The 22,322-nt window shown below is 43.3% G+C and overlaps 1 protein-coding gene across 1 annotated transcript in view; it reads left to right on the top strand.

Annotated features, from left to right (window-relative positions):
* LOC121623033 (astrotactin-2-like) overlaps positions 1-22,322 on the top strand; it is a 263,780-nt gene that overhangs the window by 224,047 nt on the left and 17,411 nt on the right. The window contains exons 18-19 of the mRNA XM_041960153.1: positions 1,467-1,600; positions 3,923-4,071. Coding sequence (XP_041816087.1) covers positions 1,467-1,600; positions 3,923-4,071 — 283 coding nt within the window. The remainder of the gene's footprint in view (positions 1-1,466; positions 1,601-3,922; positions 4,072-22,322) is intronic.

The following is a 22,322-nucleotide window of genomic DNA, read 5'->3' as shown; positions in this document are numbered from 1 at the left end:
ATCCTTTGCCCTGAGTGAAGGCAAGTGGTATTGGAAGAAGTCAGTTCCCATGAAGTCTGTCGAGCCTCCTTTACAGCTAACAATGCAGTGTTGTGGAAATGCTAACATCAGCTTCTGAGTGCATACCCTGACTCTTTTTTTGGCCAAGCCGTCCGTCTCTCTGGTCAGGACTATGCCCAAAGCCATCTCAGATGTCACTTTCACTAATCAACACGCTGCAGAAATCCTCCCTGGCATTTCTCCAATGAAATGAAACAACCGACTGTGGAAATCAATCTTTAATTGGAGTGCGCGTTTGTGCGTGCATGTTTCGCATGTGCCCGTGCGTGCACCCTGCACGTGTGCAGTTGTCTTAAAGACGTGTGTGGTCTCATCAGTTTCTCTGCTTTCGGATAAGTGAATGTCATGGTGTATTGGAACAAAGGAGTGGCTTCTCTTTGCTTTTTGTTGGATGCCTGGTACCCAGTGATAATGTTTCCGCATGGTTCCAGTGTCCTATTTTTGTGACCATGATCAAGTACATCTCCAAAGTTGTCTGCATGAGGCAGCACTGCCAACCAGTTAGAGCACATAAATAACTGAGTGCTCCATTGATCCATAGTGTGACAGGGGGAGCCAGAGTGCTTGCGAACTCTGTTGAACTCACTCTCTATCATGCCTGTGGCTTTAGGGAAAGCCCTGACATTATACTTTATTGCTCTGACGGTTATATTGGCATTTTGCTGCCTTTTAGAGGATGACTGAGCTTCTGCCTTTGATTTTTCTTTCGCCTGTTAATGAAGCAGCACAAGGAGATGTTAGGAGATGATGTCATCTCCTAACATCCTCACCCCCCCATCCCCCTTCACAGATAGACCGACAGCACCACCGACAGACGCACACACGCACACACGCACACACACACACACACACACACACAAACATACACTTAGAGTGGAGGAGACGGGGAGTGTCACAGCCTTCACACCTCTATCATAAAAGTCACAGTGCATCTATGATATCGCAGCGTAAGCTTGTCGATGTTAGTGAGATGTTCCTGCCTTCCGGTAATTGGGAACGGTGGGTATGAAAAGGTCACTCTGTGTGTGGGTGTGTGCATGTGTACCTGTACTTCTGTCTTCGTGAGAACCCGTTGTGTGTTCTAGACCTTCAGGGAGGGGACATTTCCGCAAAGTGAGGACATTTTGGCCAGTCCTCGCGTCGTCAAAGGGCTATTAAGTTAAGGCTGAGGTTGATATGCTAATGTTGAGGGTTATTTTTAGTGGATGGGAAAAAGAAAATTAATATAGTCAATGAAGAGTCATCATATGGACAGAAGTACAAGGGTGTGTGCTCGTGTGTGTTCTGGGATGTGGAGGGCACCGATGGAAAAAGTGGGCTGAGATGGGGGTGGGGTAAGCATAGATGGACAGGAAGCGCATGTTCCAAGAGATAATTGCATTTCTCTCACCTGTTACCCTTTACAGGCCTTCAAGAGCGCCACAATGAGCTCATACTGGTGTGCTGGAAAGGGCGATGTCATTGATAACTGGTGTCGCTGTGACCTGAGTGCCTTCAGCAAAGACGGCCTGCCTAACTGCAGCCCCCTCAGGCAGCCAATGTAAGTGTGAGGTGACACCACGACACCTAGGAATTCATGCACAAGAGAGATTTCATGGATGCATGCACCGATGCGCCACGGGCGCGCTCACATATGCACGTGGACATGCACACACATATACACGCACCTGTCTCTGCTGACTCCTGGGGCACTTAAAAAAGTTGTAGACACAAGCACAGTCCCCAAAGTTCTAATAGCTGTCAGTCGGCCCTTACACCCTTCTGAAAAGAACATGCTCTCATTCAAGGTGTCCTAATAATATCTCCAAGGCTTTTGTGAGTCATCCGCCTCAGCTATTGTTGCCCTGAGAACTTTTAGGATAAAGATAAGGCGGCAATGAAAGCAATTAGTTAAAGAATGAAAATAAATTATGCTTATTAGTATATCATATTCCACAATGAATGAAGGGCAACTTTTATTGGCACCACTCTGGCATAACAATAAAAGCTTAATTAACAAGGATGAAATATAGTGTGGCAGCAAGGGAGGACTCTGGGGTCCAAGTCTTAATGACATTTGCAACCAGTGTGATCCTTTTTCGCATTCCTCAGCTATAAACAGATTTAGTTTTGTCTATTTCTTGTTTTAAAAATTTCACGAATGCAACAAGATTTATGCTGGGACAAATTTGACAGAGATGCGAGCCGATTTGTCCAAATTGCAGATGCTGGACCTATTCAGTTTGAAATCTCTACTTTTGTCTGCATTCAAACAACACCGAAGACGAAAGAGTTGATCCTGTTTCGCCTTGTCATCCTTTGATGATGATGATGATGATGTCATTGCCCAACAACAAGGTGACGTTAACACAAATCTTACTTACAAGGTTAGATGGCGGTGGCGTTGTAATTTGGACAAGTGTGGCCCATCAATTGGACTCACTCCAGCAGACAGATGGATATAGTGAATGTGTATTATTTAAAACAGCTTCAAGCTTTAAGATGCATGTTTAGGATGGATAACTAAATTTGAGAGACCACACTGAACTGCTCACATTACATCTTAATTACAGTATAGTCGTAGCACTAGAATCCTCTGAGAGCGTGAGTATTTGAGACTTCCTCTGGATGAGCTGGCTGTCTTATGCCACACATGAATGGCATGAGAATAAATTGCTGATTCAGCTTCTTGTGGCTTTAAGATATTAATGGACCAAATACATGAAATTCTGATCTGTCAGTTCGGGGTGTTTGTGACACTGAGAAAAAATCTGTTCCTCGTTTTACAGCTGTTCCTGTTGTAATGATGGGATGGGAAGGATCTTTGTGGGTCAGTGTGCATCACACTATCTTCCAATGCTGACTGCGGCCACTATGTCAAAATCGCCTCACCGCCCAGCAGCATTTCCTGGGGGCTTCAGTGCAAACTTTTACAATACATACTGTTTCAGGGGTCAAGAATGAACATTGAACCTCGGCAACATGGACAAGAAGTTCTTGCAGCGCTCAATTAAAATTGGAAAATTTGAACATCTACAATTCCACAAAAGCTGGAATAAAAACGCAATCTGCTGATAAAGATCATGTGATGTGAGCAAAAACAGAACCAGCGCCAGGACAGCTACTAAATGGACCTTATGATGAGATTGGTCTGAACTCCTCAGAGATACTTTACCAGAAACACTGGGACAAACGCATTGATACGTGAGACTTAGATTATGCTGCGTAAGTATTGCACAAGTAGTTTGAAACGCTTATGGTGGTTTTGGTATTGTTTTGTTTGCGGATTGTGGTTGTGGAATTGGAGAGGAAGAGTTTTGGTCAGGCTTACCCTGGACCCATGCCTGCTGGCACTGAAAGGGGCCAGTGAAGAGCCGCTGCAGCAGCCAAACTCCAACTCTGGCCAGTGACGGAGTGTAACGCCAGCAAAAACCTGCAGTACTTATCATTGTTGTCTATGAGGATGAAACGGCGCTGCGTGCCTTTTATGAAGAGGCATAACCTACCTCTCTTAGCCAGTGTCACAGACACAGCTGGAGGGCAGGAAATATGGAAATGTTGCTCTTTTATCTCTTTTGAGGGATTAAAGAGGAAAAACTGCACAAGGAACACTGCTGGAGAACAGGTGGCATCGGAATGCTGTTTTGTTCAAAGCAGCTGTTTGCCATCTTGTTGTCCAATATATGCAGAGGGGTGACAGACACAACAATGACTGCATGCACCCAGTATTTTAGGCACTGGGCACACACATACGCACACACACAGTTTAATTTGAATTTCCAAATGAGTGTAACAAACAGTTGTGGAAGCCTTTTGATCACATTGTTGATCTTTATCTCATTTCCACATCTTAAACCTTATCTTGTCTATGTTGATCCATTAGTTTGCGCCTAGCCCCTTACCTGGAGCCCTCAAGCACAATGGTGGCCCTGGAGTGGATGGATGTGGAGCCTCTGATTGGCTGCAAAGTTTCTGACTACATCATCCAGCATAAACGAGTGGAGGATCCCTCGGAGGCAGAGGTTTACACAGGTAGGAAAGCCAAATTCCAAACCTGAGTTGATTTGCTATTTGTAACTGTATAGATTTAAACACTACGGCGTGGTGAAGTGAGCTTGTATGTTAACAGACATTATTTTTATTATGTGTTTTATCCTCCATGCCACAACCAGGTCAGGATCAGACTTTCTGATTACTGTGTTTTGCCTGTAGAAATATTATTTATTATCTTAACCGAACCTGTTACTTAATGTCGGTCTTTATCGTTTCAGCAATACAAACATACACATAGTAGAAGTACTGAGAAAGGGAATATTTTTTGTATTTTTATCATTGTTGATGGTTTCTTTAGCTCTTGTGGGCGACGGTGGTTTGCACTGCTGGTCCAGAGCTCATAGGGGTTTCCCTTGACTGTGCACACACCTGGATTAGAGCCTCTAAAGAGAGGGAATAAATAGGTAATCTTCTATGCATAAAGTCACAGAGGTCAATAACTTTGTATTGGGACATTTCAGATCGGATCTTGCTGGGGAATCAACGATGAGCCGTGCTGGACTCAGATCTAAGTTCTCTTTTGGCCTTGTCTAACCTAGTTTGCCTTTTCTCCTCACAATAGCATACTTTCAAGATGGTAATGAGAAGATGAAGATGGAAATAACAATGAGAGCAGAAAGGAGAGCTCAGTGCTGTCAGTGGGTAATACAAGAATGAAGAGCCTGATGAGTTGATAAAAGGAGTTAAAGTACAAATTGGAGGGAATGAGGTTAAAGTTTTGGTCTGGATACAGAACAGAAGGAGGAGCTCAGACTGAGAATGAGAGAAGATGACGTAGGGCAATTTATCAATCGCCATAAACGGTGCTGACCATTGTGCCGCGGGGCTTGGGAAGTGGTCATGGTTGTGACGAGGGGCTGGGGTGAGTCAGAGGAAGGGTGATAGGAAGGAATTTAATAATATTGGAGAAATGAGGTGGTCTGGAAGAAGCTGGCTTTAGTCATTGGGAAGTATGGACAGGCCATCCATCACCCCTGGGAGGAGTGCTGATGAAGCATGGGCACCAGCGAGCGAAGAGAGGGTACAGACAGCTAGACACAGGCATGCTGGCAGAGGTGAGGTAGAAAGGGGCAGATGGTGTGGGTGACTCACTCCGCTATGTGCCAGTCACCGCTATAAATCATGTTGTAACAGACAGTATAATTCAGATTAGAAGCCATTGTCTTCGTCTTTTTGTCTTCCCTCAATGCCTGTCGTTCTTAAACTGTTAGTCACGTCTGTCTTGTTTACTCTCAACTTCGCGTCTGGACAACATTAAAGTAGAATTCTGAGTAAACAAAAAAAGCTAACTTAGTTGAGTGCGCTGATTATGTGCGTGTGGTATATGACCCCCGTGGATCGGAGAAGGCAGTGTCGAGTGGCAGGAACCTCTGGCAGACTGTAGGCCCTCCTTCAGTGGAAACATCATGTATTTTGAGCCGTATAGGTACGCGTCTGCGTGGCTCCCACTTCCACTGCAAACACTGAAAACGAGCTACACAAAACCTTCTTTGTTCTCCAAAACTGGGGGGGATCAAGATCGCTGATACAAACTTGGAAGGCATTGCAGGGGTCGATTTATGAAATAATAGGGGCCTCTTAAAATGATGAGATCCTGTTCTCTGGACTCAGCAAATAAAAGCCATAGCATTTAAGAAGTGTCATTTTCTCGCACTTACTGACTTATTTTGGAATTATTGGATTTGTACTCCCTGTACCCACTGCTGGCCTCTTATATAAGGATCATCTTTGAGGCATCTAAAAAAATGGAAGTCTGTATAATAAAACTGGTGGATAAGTAAGTCCGGCTTAGCCTTGCGACCTGCTCACCTTGTGGATACAAAGGAACAAACTCATTTTAATGCTGTCAGCCGCATTTTTTTTTTCTCAGGAGTGCTCCTCTTGACTTTGCGCACAGACACACACACACACACACACACACACACACACACCCATATACACATTTCCCTGTGGGAGCTGCCAGTGAAACCAGTCTTCTACCGTTGGCCACTGAGCAGCTCTAATGGAGCAGTTTGGGGATAAATACTTGGATAAATACTTTGCTCGAGGGCATCTTGGTGGTTTTCTGGAAAGCAAGTGTTTCTCCTTCATTTTCCCTGTTCATATTTTCCAAGACTGTGTGATGATTTCAACCAGTGAGCCTGCAGTCAAGCCTTCTTCTCCAAGATCTGAGGGTGGGTACACACTAAAGGATTATTCGGCTGATTTACAATAAACCGTATTTGACAATTCGGACAATCGTAGGGAAAACTCCTGATCCAAAGCTTAGTCTGGGCTGATATTTGGCAACATAGAGCAGTGTGAGGTGTTCAGTTTCACTTTAAAGTGTTAACGATATAGAATAGTATGGAAAACAAGACGTTATAGTTACATATGTTATTAAGTGCAAGTGAAAGGGAAAGACGGCGCTCCTCGCTGTTTCACCACAGTTTTATGGGATCAAATTGCACCATTTCAACAACCCAGTCTGAACAGCTTAATGTCAGATAAGGGGGCAGCTGATCACAATTGCACCTAAACTGAGTTGGTAGTCTGGTCTAGGAAGAAAGAAGAAAATATCAAATTAAAAAAAAATCCCAGAAAATAAGAAAGAAATTGCAAAAAAAAAAAAATTGGGCAAGCGGTGTCAAAATAGATGCCCGATGACAAAAGAGTGCAGTTATGTGGACCATGCCTTTGAAATCAGGAGGCGGGTGAGACACTGATAAACGCGGCGGAGCGGAGAGGGACGGGGCTTCGGCCGCCGCCGACATCGTCAGTCGTAAGGGCAGCACCTGCGTCCAGCGGATGGGGTTCAGCCGGCGCCGGCATCCACAGAAGCTGAGGCTGCATCCACATCCACTGCCAAGTCGAAACACTGCTTCGGGCTGGTGTCTGAGAGAGAGGAAAAATAAACAGACAGCCACACACAGACACTGTGCCATGCTAAGCATGAGTCACACACTCAGAGCACACACATTCAGCCATGTGCACACTCATACAGATGGCAGACAGAGAGCGAGCGTGGAGATGCAGACACTTGGATGCAGCTCGCACTGGGTTCCCAAAGCCATGTTTCTATGTCAGTGCTGTCTAGACTATGGGAGAAGGTACTGTATCCCTCCTGAGATAGATATTATTAAGGTCAATCATTTGAGAATGAGAATAAATAGGTCTTGATTTTTTGGCTTGAAGGTTTCCGCAGATTTGACTCCTCTAATTGCAAGAGGGGCTTGATTCCAGAGATTCATCTCACTGGGAAAACACTGTGTGAAATCCTGCTGTTACTGTGTTACAGCGCTATTCAAGCAGCCTAATTGAAAACGGATTCCAGGTAAACTTCAACTGGTGGCATGCTGTCAGTTAAAGTTCTGTCCACATATTTTAAATTACCCTTTTTTCAGGTGTTATGTGAAAATGTGTGATCAAAAAGCCTAGCTCAGTAAGTTTAGCCCTATGTCTTTAAGTTAGTGCTTGTCTCCTTGCTCGTTCCAGTGATGTGGACCTTTAGAACTCCCCAGCACACCAGCCGAGTTAGAATCATTCACAAATTTCATCACCTGTGTGTGGATATGCGACGATAAGTAGTTTATTTTTTTTAAAACCTCCAAATCCCCCATCATTACCCCAGTTATCGCTGCAGATGAGGGGTTGTATCTGTTTTGGAATGCAGCAAGTTTTTCCACTTGTGGGGTGACGGTTTTATCCATGTTAATAAGCTGATTCAAATGATGTCATATGTCACCCTTTTGGCTCCGCTTTTTCATCCCTAACAGCTTCCTGCGTGAATGGATGCAATCATGGAGCCCTTGAAAATCTTGACAGTGAATGGTATCTTCTTCTAAGCTAATATCCATAAATGTTGCTAATGTGACTCCCTCTCGCTTGATGTAGATTCTAAAAACGATATTACCCCTCTGCTCATAATATAGCATGGGGCTGCGCATTTTCTTGCAGTGGGCATCAGTGCCGAGTGGAAAACACACGTCAGAGTTTGAGTGTGTTGTTTGGAGGTGTCTTCTTTAGTTAGAAACCCTCCATCATTATGGTGGGTGGTCTAAGGATCAACCATGTCAGCTCTCTGACTGTTTCTAATGCTGCAGAGGCCTCTCCCTGCAATTTGTCAATTTCAGGCTCAGCGTACTGTGGCTTACGTCTGACTTGTAACACAAATGCATCATTATTCATTCATTCATTACATCAGAATCATATTTTCTGCAGTCATAAGTCCTGACTGATGGTAGTTGGCTATAAACACAGAAAAGGACATTATGGCCGTGTAGAGCAGGACCGTTTGCAGAGGTTTTCAATCTGCGTCTTCACCTTGATTCAAGAAAATAAGGACATAAAGATAAAAGCAGGGAACAAAATAAATTGAGATAATGAGCAGGAGTTAATGCATTAGGCTATCATCATGCTCTTTTTTCAACTTGCGTCGTCTTTGTCACTTTTTTTGCATATCAAGGAAGGCTCTAGAGGCTCTAGATGTTTTGTAGCATCACTCTGTTCCTTTCACATCTGCACAAACCATCAAGAACAAGGTCCCTGTCTCCGGCTCCTTCAGATCCCCTCACTTATCAGTGCTGTTTAGAGAAAAGTCATATTTTCTTGAAGGCTCCTCCCTGGTCTCTCACAAATCTTTCCCCTGGGGTCAACAGTGACTGGAAGATAGACTTGCTGCTTTGATGTGCAAGGAGAGCAGCTGAGCCCTTAGTTCATATATCTTGTTGTTTATATGGACATGATGCTCCACCGGCAGCCCTCAGTATTCTCACCACCACCCAGATCTGGACCCATATATGCATGGTTGTAAAGCGTGAGAGAGAACCAAGCACTAAGAATGTACAACACCTCAAACATTCCCAATTATTTTCCTTTTTAACAGACGGTTATCACCTGTGGGCACCTTTTTTTTAACCTACTGCCATTTCATTTATTCATTTATATATTTTCAGTAAAATTGAAGCTATAGTTCGACCTGACAGGAGACCAACAAAGAATTCCTTCTGGTTGGTGTTCTTTCCCACGGCTACTTCAAGGATAGTAACACCTACAGTGCATGCACAGAATCACCAGGCTCCAGTATATTGTTAACTTATGTGAGACACTTGTGTGTAGTACTTGCGTCCTATCTCATGCACTCTGATACGCACCAGAGCTGATCTTAGTGCTCACATTAGCAGTTAATCACAAGAGGTTGTCTGCTTGCTGGCACTTAAACCACATGTATTGTAAAGCCAAGGTTTCCTTTTCCAAGAATGTGAGCAGAAAGGCACCAGATGAACTTTGTTATCCTCTGAAAACTGCATGAGCTGTACCATTGCTGGAACCCCCGAGCTCACGCTGTCATAGATTTCTTAAATAACGTGAGAACGTAGCTGTAGGACAAAGGGATGCTGCCAGCCACTTCTGCTGATCTCTGTGAGACCCCACACTCATTCTCCATTTGTCAGTGCAAAAGGCCCATTGGGAATCAGACACACAACTCAACTTAATAACTGCAAAGGGGTCTTAAGGTATCGCCCAGTAAGACAGCCCACCACCATGACAAACCACACACACCCAGATCAGGTCCATGGAGAGTCTGCGATCATCTCTGCGCAGCACAATCGACCCATCCTTGCAGCAAAGTTGAAGGTGAGGGCACTGTGGCATTAAACGCTCTCCTGAATAGATACAACAAAACCATTAAAAGAGAGTGCAATGAAGCCGTCAGCTGGTTTGGAGAAGTTAGTGCCGTGGGATCCCTGCCCAGGAACGTGCAGCTGCATAGTGCAGACAAAGATGCAGCCATGCAAACTGTCTTCAAAAAAATACCATTTTGGAGGGGGCTTAAATGGATGGAAGACAGTCCTGCTTGAGATACGATCACAAGCCAATTTGCTTTGATAGGTGGTTCCCAAGAACTCTGTCGCCGTAGCAGACAAACACCTGCCGTTAGCTTACCGAGGCCGTGTGCTCAACATAGCATGTCAGCATGTGCACAGCAAGTGACGCAGGAAGTCGCGAACAAGCGAAACGGGGGCTTCTACCAACGCATCAGCGGAGGCCATCCGATTCAGATCATCCATCCTCTCTTTGTCACGAAAACGAACAGCGAGGATGAGGGTACTGCAGACACCGTAGTTGCTGCCAAGAGCCGGGTCCTGTGGCTTAGCACAGAAGAAGTCCGAGCACTGCTAGTGCCAGATGTACAGATGGAGCAGACAGAGAGGGATCACCTGTTCCTACAAGGCCAGAAAGGCAAGAGGGGCACTGACTCACTGAGATGAAGCGTAGGTGAAGATGAGGTCATCCCAGATTGCAGTTAATAGCCTCAACAGGGTTTATTCAAGTGCTGAAAAAAAGCAGATGTGAGTGAGCTTTAATGGCCATACAGAGTCTCCAAACATGATCACTCATCCCGATCGGCTGGGAAATTCAAATGTAAATTTTGGTGCCCTGCTGCAGAGGAGAGTAATTAAGTTTGTAGACCCTGTTAAAGGGCACTGACTGTGTGAAACAGAAGTATAACTGAAGGAGACCCTGATCATCAGTGGCATTTTAATTCCTTAGCAAAACATTTACCTCTTTTCCCTCCCTGTCTGCTTACGCTTCATGTTTCGAGATATGGAGCGAAAGTCAAATGAAACCCTGCTGGTGGCATTTCTGCCTGCAGATACGCTTCAGCCGAGTGACCAACGCTATCGGTAAAAGCATCGTATTCCTGAAATCCTACCCGTGAACAATCCTTAATTGTGTGTTGTCTGATTCGCAGGCAGCTGCATCCATAGAATTATGGAAATATTAGTGGGCCAATTTGGGAAGCTTTTCAAAACATGTACTTTAAAAGGTTTTTGGTTGTTCTAATGACTGCATTCTGCTCACAAAGGTAATATGTATATCAAATAATAGGTCAAAACAGTTTATTAATGTTGTGTTGGCCCACACCTACATGGAGTTTCATGTGTTGCTACGACTATGTGCCGCACTGTCCCTCCTTTTCTGTGTTTAGGAGTTCTGTGTATTATACTGCACCTTATCTTTTAGACTACCCTTAGGGACCCTTGTTTAATTTATTTTACGAGCCACCTCTCCTCCTCTGATTTCAGTCACATCAGCGGCGGGATGTGAGTGATCCACCTCACCGGGCCTCGCACAGGCCTCTAGATGGCACACCAAGGCAGAGACAGCGCTCACAGAGACGCCAGTCAGGAAGGCAGTGCTCATGTGTTAGTGTGGGGCTCAGCATTCCTCCACAGCAATAGGTCAGACCAGCTGTGATATGTAAGAAGATATCGAGGATCACAGGCGACATTAAGACATTTGATAAGAGCATTAAAGTGGACAAATGCTACAAAATCACAAGGGTTAGCTTTAATACGTGCATCAGCCTAAAATAAGTGTCAAAGCAACAAAGAAGTGGTAACTGTGAGTTCTGTAAATGATGATGCACATTTACGGCATGTTCTTGCAACCTGTAGTCAAATTACAAAAACAACCCTCTAGAGGCCGGCATTTGCCAATAACAAGGCACTCACTTGGTTTTATTTAAATTGAAGTCATCTACGGTACAACAGCCAGGTGATCACCCTCTACCATTAAAGCATCTGCTTTGAAATGAGCGAAAACCTGTTACAATGGCTGGAACTGCACCTTGTTTTGCAAAAGGATGCAAGAGTGTATTTTGACCGCATGGGAATAATTAGTGGCTTACCTCCACTATAATGTCAGACATCCTTCAGCTCTGTTTCCTGTCTATCTCACCGGGAGTTCCCAGAAAAAAAGAAAGAAAAAAAGGAAGGTGCCAAAAATGTGAGGAAATTTGTTGAATAAAAGGCTTAACCAGAAGTGTCCCCTATTGGCTGAATGCAGAAGGCTTCTGGGTTCCACTGTCACATTTTTTACAATCCCTCCATTGTCTCCTCAGCTGCTAATTTGGGTGTCTTGTCCTTAAATCACAGTTGTGCTGAGGTGACACTTTTTTTGTGAATGCGCTCATCAGCGTAGCACTGTGCTTCCCACAACCCTCGCACAAATGCACACACTTAGCGCTAATTAAAAACCTGTGAGTCTCTCCGTGTTGCGTCACAGCTGTACGACACCTGATTCTGTGGCACGAAGAGCAGGCGAAGGCAGGGCGGAGCGGCAGAGCTATGGGGACCGGCAGGAACGAGGGAGTGAGGGGAGGATTGGATGAAAACGCGGAAAGGCGCGGCGAAATGAGAGGAACAGGGAGAAGGTGGGCAGAAGAGGAAAAAGAGGAGAGGAAGGAGAGATGGCGATATAGAGGAGTGGAAGTGGGGCGCAGACAGCAGCAGCGCTGAGGGTTACACAGCAATGATGTCACCTCATGCTGGCACTGTCGGACTGAGAAACAGATTAGCCGTTTGATCTTTGCCCTTATTTTAGTTCCAGTTTCCTCCTCCCAGCTCACGCAGCCAGCTTATTGGGATACATGACATGTGGATCTTCCTCTACTTTACCCTCCTCTCCTGTCACATACCTCATACCTCTCTACTCTCCTCATATCCCCCTTTCTTCAGCGATCAGGGTCAGCGGCATCCCCCTCCCCAGTTTATGTAACAGCTCCATTATTGGTCGAGACCAAGAATGCCCCCCAATGCGTCGATAAGCCCTCATTCAAAGAGATTGAATTATATGGAGATAAACGGTGTCCTTGAGCATGGGTGCAGATAACAGATTGGAGTGACACAGCTGACTCTCTTTGTTTTGTTAATTAAAGATGACCTCATCGCTAAAAATGGACGCTGTGCACCTCCTCGTCACGAGCCTCGCCATCAGCAGATTGCAGATTGCAGGCAGGGGGCCAAGGGCTTTCTGCATTCCCTTTCCCTTTTTGCTTCCTTTCCCATTTTGCCTCTTCACACACACATTGTTAGCCCTTCTCTCTCTCTCTCCGCCACACAGTCTAGACTTTCCTGGTTTGATTTTTTATTTTTTTTTGTCAGCCCATCTCTCTCAATAACCATAACGCTCCCTCAGTGTCCCTTAAGTGGATACGGACACTGAATGTGTGTTCATGGAACCTCTAACTCATATGAATGGATCTGGGCTGGAATTATAATTAAGACATGATAAGGATGCTGCCCCTCAGTGCCTTCCTTTTCATTCATCAGCGTGTGTTGTGGGGTATTTTGTCAGAAAGATACTAATGAGAGCTTGACATGTTATAAAGCAATGGCGCGACTCATGGTGGTCTGGACTTGAACTTTGTTGAATTTGGTGCTGGCTAAAAATCAATTTAAAATGCATTTGAGCATTAAATTGGGATTGATTAGTCTCACTTTGCAATTCAGGGCGTTGGAAGGACTTAACGAGGTAGAAATAAATATTTACTCGTGATGGAATTTCTCTCTGCATTAATGAACAGGAAAGGACCCACACTCCTGCGTCGATTTATTTGAAGCAATTATAATTATTGCCTGGACACATTTTGCTGCTGATACAGTGTGTGTGCTCCTTGTTGGGTGCTAGAAATTAGAGTTTTTTGTTGTGTTGTTGAGTAAAATCGAATTATATTGGTTTTATGATTCTATGGCTATAGGGAGCTTCACATGGAGCCATACAACTGGGATTTCAAAAGATAACCACTGTTCTATTTTGCATAAGCTTTGCCACTTTATGAGAGAGGGCAAATAACTATATGCTAGCCAGTAAACTAAGACAGTTAGTGGGCACAAGCTGGTCTCAGTGTAAGAGACAAGCAACAATTGCTCACCATACACAAGTCTATTCCTCAGAGCCAGCTGAAGCCACCACAGCCCACCAGTCTTGTGGTACAGCAGGTGGAGGATCGCAGTGCACATCAACCAGTCAATAGAGTGCAGCATCACAGTAAGACACAAGCCAACAGCCTGTCAACACCCACAGGTCTATTCTTAGTGCTAAGTACAGACCCAGGGGGAGACAGAGCCTCAGTAAAAGGAGCCGGGGGCAGTAAAAACAGACCACACACGGGTCACATCAAAATGGTAGACATGGACCCAGGGTGCCATTAGTCCGTGACGAACCGCCACACCTGACCCAATTTCTTGCTATGCAGAAAGGGCAGGGGCAGCCCGTGGTCAAACAGCATGTCATTCTCAGGTTGTTAGAGCCAGCGAGCCCCACAGTTCTGGAGAGAAACCAAGGAAGGTCTGACACAAAACAGTGCGGCCAACAGGCAGGGTTTGACCATGCTGCTGCTGAATATCTACAGCAGCAGAAGCAAGATGGGGCTGTTGAATGCGGATTATTTGATTTGACTTGACGAGGAAAAAAATGAAGCCTTATTTGCATGACACAACTTTTAGTGTGACTATGAGTTAGGAACTGCATATTTGTTGTTTGATTAAGTGTGACCTCATTTAACCTTATGCCTGTAACATCATCAGTCCACAGAGCTGCAGAAATGTCAGTATACTGTGTATGATTGACAGGTTGACAGTGAAGTCAAACATCAAATGTATCCTAAAGGATGGTCAAATAATTAATGAATCAATTTCTACCATTACATCATTCTTTCAGACCCATATGTTACTTTAGCTTTTAATATCACATCTTATCTTTGATTATAACATGCCCTGGATGAAAACTCATTTATTATTAGCTGGAGGGGAAGTTGATTAATTTCAGATAACTGTAAGGCTCTGACATAATACTCTTATTACTCTTGCAAATTAACGCGTTATCAAGATGTAAGAGTTCTACCGAAGTGTCCATTGCATGACTTACTGCTCAACAACAACATGCAGTCTCATCAGTCAATACAGTTAGTAAATGTTCAGTAAAAAATGTGTTTGTTGACGAAATTAGTCAAAGAGACATCTTATAGGTGGCTGTGCAGGTGCAGTTTTTATTCACTTTAGGAAAGTTACATTATGATTGTAGAACGCATGCATCAGTTCTTGTAATTTGCATTGGCTAGAGTGAAATGACACATGGTTGCCAATTTGTTGGGGAAAATTCAGAGGGACAGTTTTAAAACACTGCCAGGGTTCAGATTTTAATTTTCACTAGGGACATCTATAAATCCTTTTGTGTTTTTTATATATATTTTTGGATTTACATTTGTCTTATACACTATAGGACCCAGATTGCTGTCAAATGCCTAACTTGATCGATGTTAATGTTGCCTCATGCAGAATTCAAAACGATATACGGCATCATGGCGTGTTAATTGATGGATTGAGGCCAGGGATTGTTCTCGTGCCATTAGCATTGCCCTAGGAATGGCAATGTTGATTGTTGGTGTTGTTGGTTCGTCCGCCACTTTGGTTCACTCTGAAATATCTCACTTTTGGATGGATTGCCAAGATATCTTGTATAGACATTCGTGGCCCCCAGAGGATGAAGTCCCCTGACTTCGTTGATTCCCTGACCTTTCCTGTAGCACCACCAGCAGGACAAATTTCTCACTAATCCAGCATTTACTAGATTGATTGGCAATCGACACCTAGTCCTGATGACTTTGATGATCCCCTGACATTTCCTCTTTGGCTACCATGATGCTGAAATGTAAATGATATGTCTGGGCAAATAATCGATTGATTGCTATGACGTTTTGTACAAATACATACGTTTAGCACTGATCAGCAAATGTTAGTTGAGTACGTTGACATACCAATTTTAGCATTAAGCTCAAAGTATGACTGTGCCTTTAGGGAGCAGCTAACAGGGCTATAGACTCCTAGTCTTGTTCAAGTATACTTGTGGGTCACATAATCAGAGAACAAGTAGAGATGCTGTCTTGCTCTGTTGTTATGCTGATGATATGCTGCTCTACCTGTCAAATGTATATTGTATATGTATATTTTTATACTCAAATATTGTAGCTAGTGTTGATCTGTAGATGGTATGCTAAAATAAGAAAGCAAGTTTTAAATTTAGCAATCTGAGCTTTTGACTGTATAGCTCCTTCACTTTGGAGTGAGTGGAAGAGCAGTATCATGTTATAAAACTTGTCTGAAAGCTTTGACTTTATTCTGTTTGCATCCCGTTTTGAAATTTATTTCTTTTGATATTTATTCATCTATTGATTTATAACAACCAGTAAGATAATTGCAACCCTACCCCATGCAGATGCAGCTCCTTGCTGTGAGGTGAAAAGGAGCTGCTGGCCATAGCAATGCGCGTCAGAGACGATACAGTGCACTCTCAAGTCCACACCTTGACCAGCACAGGGAATCTCCTAGACCTGATACAGAGTTTTGGTTACACAACACTGTCATGACACAAGGAGAGTTCAAATTGAGGTTATGTGCACAAAAGGGCAACGCAGAACACAGTTTAACACATGATTCTGCATCAGAGTACATGCACATAATTCCATTCCAGTCTATTTCAGCCTTCTCTCTCAAAGCATGAAAAAAAAACAGTTTTCATGAATAAATGATGTATCTTTCTGCCAGCACAATGCCTCAGCAGGGTTGTCCAAAGGAATGTCCCTCTACCTGATTAGAGAAACTTGGACAATTATGTGCAACTCAACCTGCTTGGAGAAATCTATTTCCCACAGTGCTTTGTTCCTGCTTCTAAATATCTACCTCGGATGCCATTAGTTAATCCCCACAACTCAATTGCACCCCCCCCACCCCTCCACCCACCCACACATAGGCACACTTAAATGTGTGACTTGTTTTTTCTTCTTTTTTTTTCACCTTGAATTTCCTGCCATAGGTGGTGTTAGGTCCCATGTGACAGTTTGTGTATACCTGTATAATGTCTACTGTGCGTGTGTGTGTGAGAGAGAGTGGGAGAGAGAGGAAGGGAGGAAGGTGACGTTGCGTAGGCTCAGTGTTGGGAGTGGAGGGTTGAGTGCTGACAGTTTAACAGATGAGGCCCATAGCAGGTTTGGCAGCCCACAGGAAATATAAAGCCTGTGATTTGTTTGTTAACATAAAGCTTGTGTTTTGTTTGTTTAAAAAGAGTCCACTGTGCAATTGCCTGTACTGATACTAGGTTGACATATAAAGAGAGACACAGCAAAACAGAAGGGAGAGAGGGGGTAGTTTGAGGACAAACAGGAATGCAATTTGGGAACGAGAATGAGAGATGAACAGAAAAAACGCAAACATAGACCAGCACACATTGTAGTTTATGTTCACATATACATACAGTGCTTGATCATTTGATTTGAATGTATTGTTACAAGATGTCAACATTCGACTACCGCCTCTGGTCATGAAATTGAAGAAATTAGTGGGTCGCAATCGCATGTCCAGGTTTGTGCTAGCGATTTGGCTTGAGGAGCAATTTCAGGAAACCAGCAACCTGTGAGATTTGCATCATTGGGTGACATTGCACCATATGCTGCCATTGTGTGCAGTAAAGCCTGCAGCCACAGGAAACAAGAAAATGGTCATACAGAAAATACTTCCAAAGCTCTTAACACCTCTTTCTTTGCGCTTGTGAACACAACAGCATTTCACTGTTTGTTCCCAAGACATATGATATCAGATCAGACTTTTTTAATGAAAGTGAAATAAATTTGAGCTAGTGTGCTGGAAATTTAAAGCACAAACATGCCTTGAAATAGTCTATATTTTATCAACCAACTAACATTTTGCAGTACAGTCCAGACATTTTTTTTTTTACCTTTGATTATCTACTGGTAAACATTTTACAATATGAACTTGTGGCTAAGAAAGTGAATGAACAGTGCCTTACCACAGTGTTTTTTCTTCTGCCACTTTCCCTCAAATTTTCTCTTTGAGCAGGAAAAAAAAGGCCTAATGTGTGAACCCACTGACCTTGAGGATTTACACGTACACTCTCTCTCTAACTCGCTCACACACATACACACACACACACACACACACACACACACACACACAGACACACACACACACACTCGCACAGCTAATGGCTGAGGCAATTACACTGTGCCTGAATTCACTAGTGTAATTGTAATGATATGTGAGGGATAACAGAGTAGTAAATCTGGCCTCCAACCACAGACAAAATGCCACCGTGCACACACCTGTCTCCATACCCAGCCACAGAGGGACAAATAAGGTGAACATGTGTTGTGCTTGGGTGTCTGTCTGCCTGCATGTAAGTGTGTATGCAGTGAATTGTGAATTGTGTGCATGCACATTGTGTAGTCATGGTTTATAATCCCACTCTTGGGTTTCCAGTTTTCTACTGTTGCAGCATTTTGTTCACTCTTTGTTATTACCCATTGCCCGCCTACAGCTACTATTCACCCCATGCTACCCACAGAAGAAGGATCTCTCTTTGAATTTTCCCATCCCGCGACCACCCCCTCACCCCTTTTCTGCCTTTTGTTATGTGCCAATGTTTTTCGAGAGGGGTTTTCCTTGTCTTCTTGGAGAATTTGTGTGAGTCTGGGTCAGGAACTGTTGCTGTTGTGGGCCGGCAAAGCCCTTTGAGACATTGTATATGACATCGGTCTGTACGAATAAACTTGACTTGACTTTGCAACTACATGATAGTTACGAGGCCTGTGTGGTGTTTGAATCGGAGCGGTTCTCTTTGTACGCTGTCCATCAGCCCGTCTCGTCATGTTCCCATGATTTGCTATTATTTGTTCCCCTCTCTGCTTACTAAAAAGGTCACCTGGCATTTGCCATGAGGTTTTAATCGCCATGTAAGCTGGAGAACACGCAAAATGGCTTTTACCGTAATAGAATTTCGAGGGCCTTAATTTTTGCCAGCTGTGTGCTGTTTTGGCTTTGGTATTGACAGAAATGTTGATGGACCACAGGCCTACCCATGAGAAACCCCTCAGAAGGGTAGAACCATAAATGCTGCTTCTGGGTGGGTTTAAATATCCCATTCTGCATTTAGTGGATTTGATTTTGAGTATTATTAACTAATTCTAGATTGGTATGCAAGCACTTAAAAGCTACCACCTTGGAGGTAGTACATGACTGAAGGTTATGTACCATGCAGAAATTAGCAAACTTTCACAGAGATAGCCGTGCATGTGTGCCAATGGCTTGTAAAAACAGTTCCAGTTCAGCAGTTGAGTCATACCATCATTTTGCATGTGCGAACACTCCACATTCGATTCATCACCTCGTGTCATTTCCTCAGCCCAGTCTCCACTCCCTCTGCTGCACACACACACACACACTCACACACACGCACACACACACCACCCGTCTTCCTCACCTCTCCTCCCCTGTGATACTGAATGGAAGCAAGTATTATCTTCTTCTTCTGTATTCTCTCAAACAGAAGGCTGTAGTGAGCAGGAGGGGCAAGGTGTTAATAAAGGGATTATGCTAAAGCATACCAGGGCACCAAATCAAAGGCATATGTTTCGAGGCAGTGAGTGATAAATTATTAACACTGGGAAGCACGAAAAGCAATATTTATTAGAAAGTCCATTGTGTTGTAGCATATTGGCTTCGTCAGGGTTTGTGAGAACATGTGCTGCTGATTCATAGACTGTTGTTATGCAACAAGTGTTGCTGGAATTTCCTCTTTCACTACTTTGAATCAAGACGTGGCTTGATTAGAAGAGATATAGAGTGAGACCGCTGCCATATGTTCAAAGCTTCAAGCCAAGTTTTCAAAGATTAACAGTTCGAACCTTGAGAATGAATTTGGACTCGTGCTAAATGTTCCGCAGGCGGAAGATCAGACACAAAAAGTCTGTCTTTCAGTTTGACTGACCTCTCCTTGACTAAAAATGAATGCTCGTAAATAATGTTTGCTTTGCTTGGTAATGGTTACATGCACTGGACAGTATTTCTAGATGCCTTTCACCACTCTCATGGTTCCAGCACTGTCTGTCAGTGCCCTTATGTGGGATCAGCTTGCAGCTTCAGGTGGTGTCACCTTGTATTTCATGACTCTTAAATCGGTGGGGAGAGAGGGCAGTGCCATTGATTTAACTATTTCTTTGCCCTCTGGTGAAATTAAGATTACTTATGCTGCATTTCACATTGAAACTGCTCTAATTTGCTTATACATAATATAACTGTGCAATTCCTAATGACATTTTATGTAAATGTCATTAGGACATACAATAATTATGTAATTCAGTGCTTAATTTTGTATTACTTACAATCATTTGCTTTTTGCAAACTGACGTTTACACAGAAAAGGCCAATATCAGCCCCTTTACTGTGTGCAAATGATGGTACACAGTGTACCCCTGCTAAGCCTGCATACTGGTCTTATATTTATGTAATTGTATAACAGTTTATAGCTTTCAGATGGCTCTGATTTAAGATGGTTTGACCCATGGAATGTGTGGGCAGAGTTTGCTAGGTACGGGTATATGATTGTTAAAAGAACTAAAACATACACTGTGTTCTCCTGCTGAGTCCTTAAATTGATAATTATATAGTAAGCCACTCAAGAGCCACCGACGACCAGACCGAAGACATTTGTCTTTTGTTTAGTCTTCCAGATGGATCAAAGTTACTTAAGCACTTCCTCGTGCCGTCAGTGGTATATTTAACACTGTACATGTAATGTCCAATTATGACACGTTGCCTCATGTCACTGAGCTAAGCACATGCTGCCCCTCTCTATTACGCCTATGGGAGTAATCTTCAACATTGTCAGTACAAATGCATATTGTTAAGCCAAGTTTCTAAGTAGTGGTTTAGGACCCAGACTGTGAAAGAACAGTGCTGCAAGTTAGCCACAGTACAAACACTATGATCAACGCGTTTGATGACTGCATATTAGGTGCATTGTGACACTCGTAAATTAGAAATAATTTACGCATTCATCACAAATTTCTCACAAACTGTTTTTTTCTGTGTTTTTGTTTTTTGAATGCTAGGGGGCACTTTAGAAAGATGCAAATAAAGCCTCGTTAATTGCAGTTGTTATTGCACATCACCCCTGAAATCATGCAAAGACCAGGTACAGGTCCAATAAGGTCCTGCAAATAGTAAGGAAGAAATGCCAAAACGATCTGATGTGAAAACATTTGAATACTGTTTCACTTTGAGCTAGTCCTACATGCAAAAAAGCAGCAGCAGAGCTCAGCTGGCCATTTAATATCCCCTTACCTCCTGTCCTTGTCCAGTTCTTTTTTTCCTTTTTTTTTTGGTTTGTTTTTGTCGAGCGTCTTCCAGGAGACGTGTGCACTGTCCTTTCGCTATGCGTCCATTGTTTATGGGCTCATTTTTCAACAGGACTGTAAAAGAAGAAAAACAAGCAAACTTGTGACTCAGCAATGATCAATATCTAGTCTAAATGACAGAGAGAATAAAGGGTAGCCACTGGTGAACACACACTTTATGCTACATGTGTATGCTGTTCAATTTTTGTAAGTCAGGAGTACGTTATAATCACATACATCAAGTCACCCCTACTAAATAACTCACACGTTGTTGCTTCTGAACTGTACTGTAGTCACGCATCAAGTCCTTGATTTATTCTGACTGTCAAAACATCCATTGACATCATCATTCCTCTCCACGACCACATCCAAAATCATAAAACATCAGAGCACTCACCGTCCTTTTTTCTTTCCTCTCTCGTGGTTTGCCTCTTTCTCCCTTGATTTTTTTCCTCGTTCCTCCCCTCATTTTACTCCACGCTGTATTTGGAGCTGTCTCTTTCTACTTTTAGCCTTTGTGAAATAGAAAAAATCTGGTGTTCGGTCGGCATTCCTCACGTAGTTGCTTGCAATAAAAGGTGGGGGAATGGACTTGAAAAGTAATGAACGCAGGCTGAATCAGGTCAACAGTCAGTCTTACATAGATCATACCAATTATTTCTGCAAAAGATGAAATGGTCTACTTGGGATAAATTAGTGTTCCACCAATTTCTGGTGTGTTCACATACTTAACCCACTAAATACACTAACTACAAGAAAAGCAAGAGAACGGAACACCGGACAGTAACATACATAGCAAAAATGTTTAATCAGCAGAGCTAGTCCATGCATAGTTCCAGCTACAAGCTATAAGTTTAAGTTTTCAGCTTAGTGGAGCCATACTGAGTGCCAGGAGCATCCAGACAAATGAAATGCTTGAGTGCACAGCTTCTGAACGGTAAAATCTGATGGGGAACATTATCCAATATCATCTTTGCAGTAAAACTGCCATTCACCTTCAACACAGTTCATTTAAGGTATTTCATTTTTCATGTGGCCTTTTTAGATAATTCAGTCTCGATAATTAGGTGATGCTAGAGGACAGCCTTGTCAAAAACAGCCAGAAATCGGAAACGGCTGTTCAAAGTTTTGTATGATCATCTGTTTGTAGATGATCGTGCACTATCATATCGGAACAGATGCTTACAAATGTCACTGAATCACAGAAGCATTACCC

Source organism: Chelmon rostratus, chromosome 19 (assembly GCF_017976325.1).
Source record: "Chelmon rostratus isolate fCheRos1 chromosome 19, fCheRos1.pri, whole genome shotgun sequence".
NCBI classification, from domain to species: domain Eukaryota; kingdom Metazoa; phylum Chordata; class Actinopteri; order Chaetodontiformes; family Chaetodontidae; genus Chelmon; species Chelmon rostratus.
The sequence above is the reverse complement of the archived record's forward strand: the minus strand, read 5'-3'. Positions and strand labels throughout refer to the sequence as shown.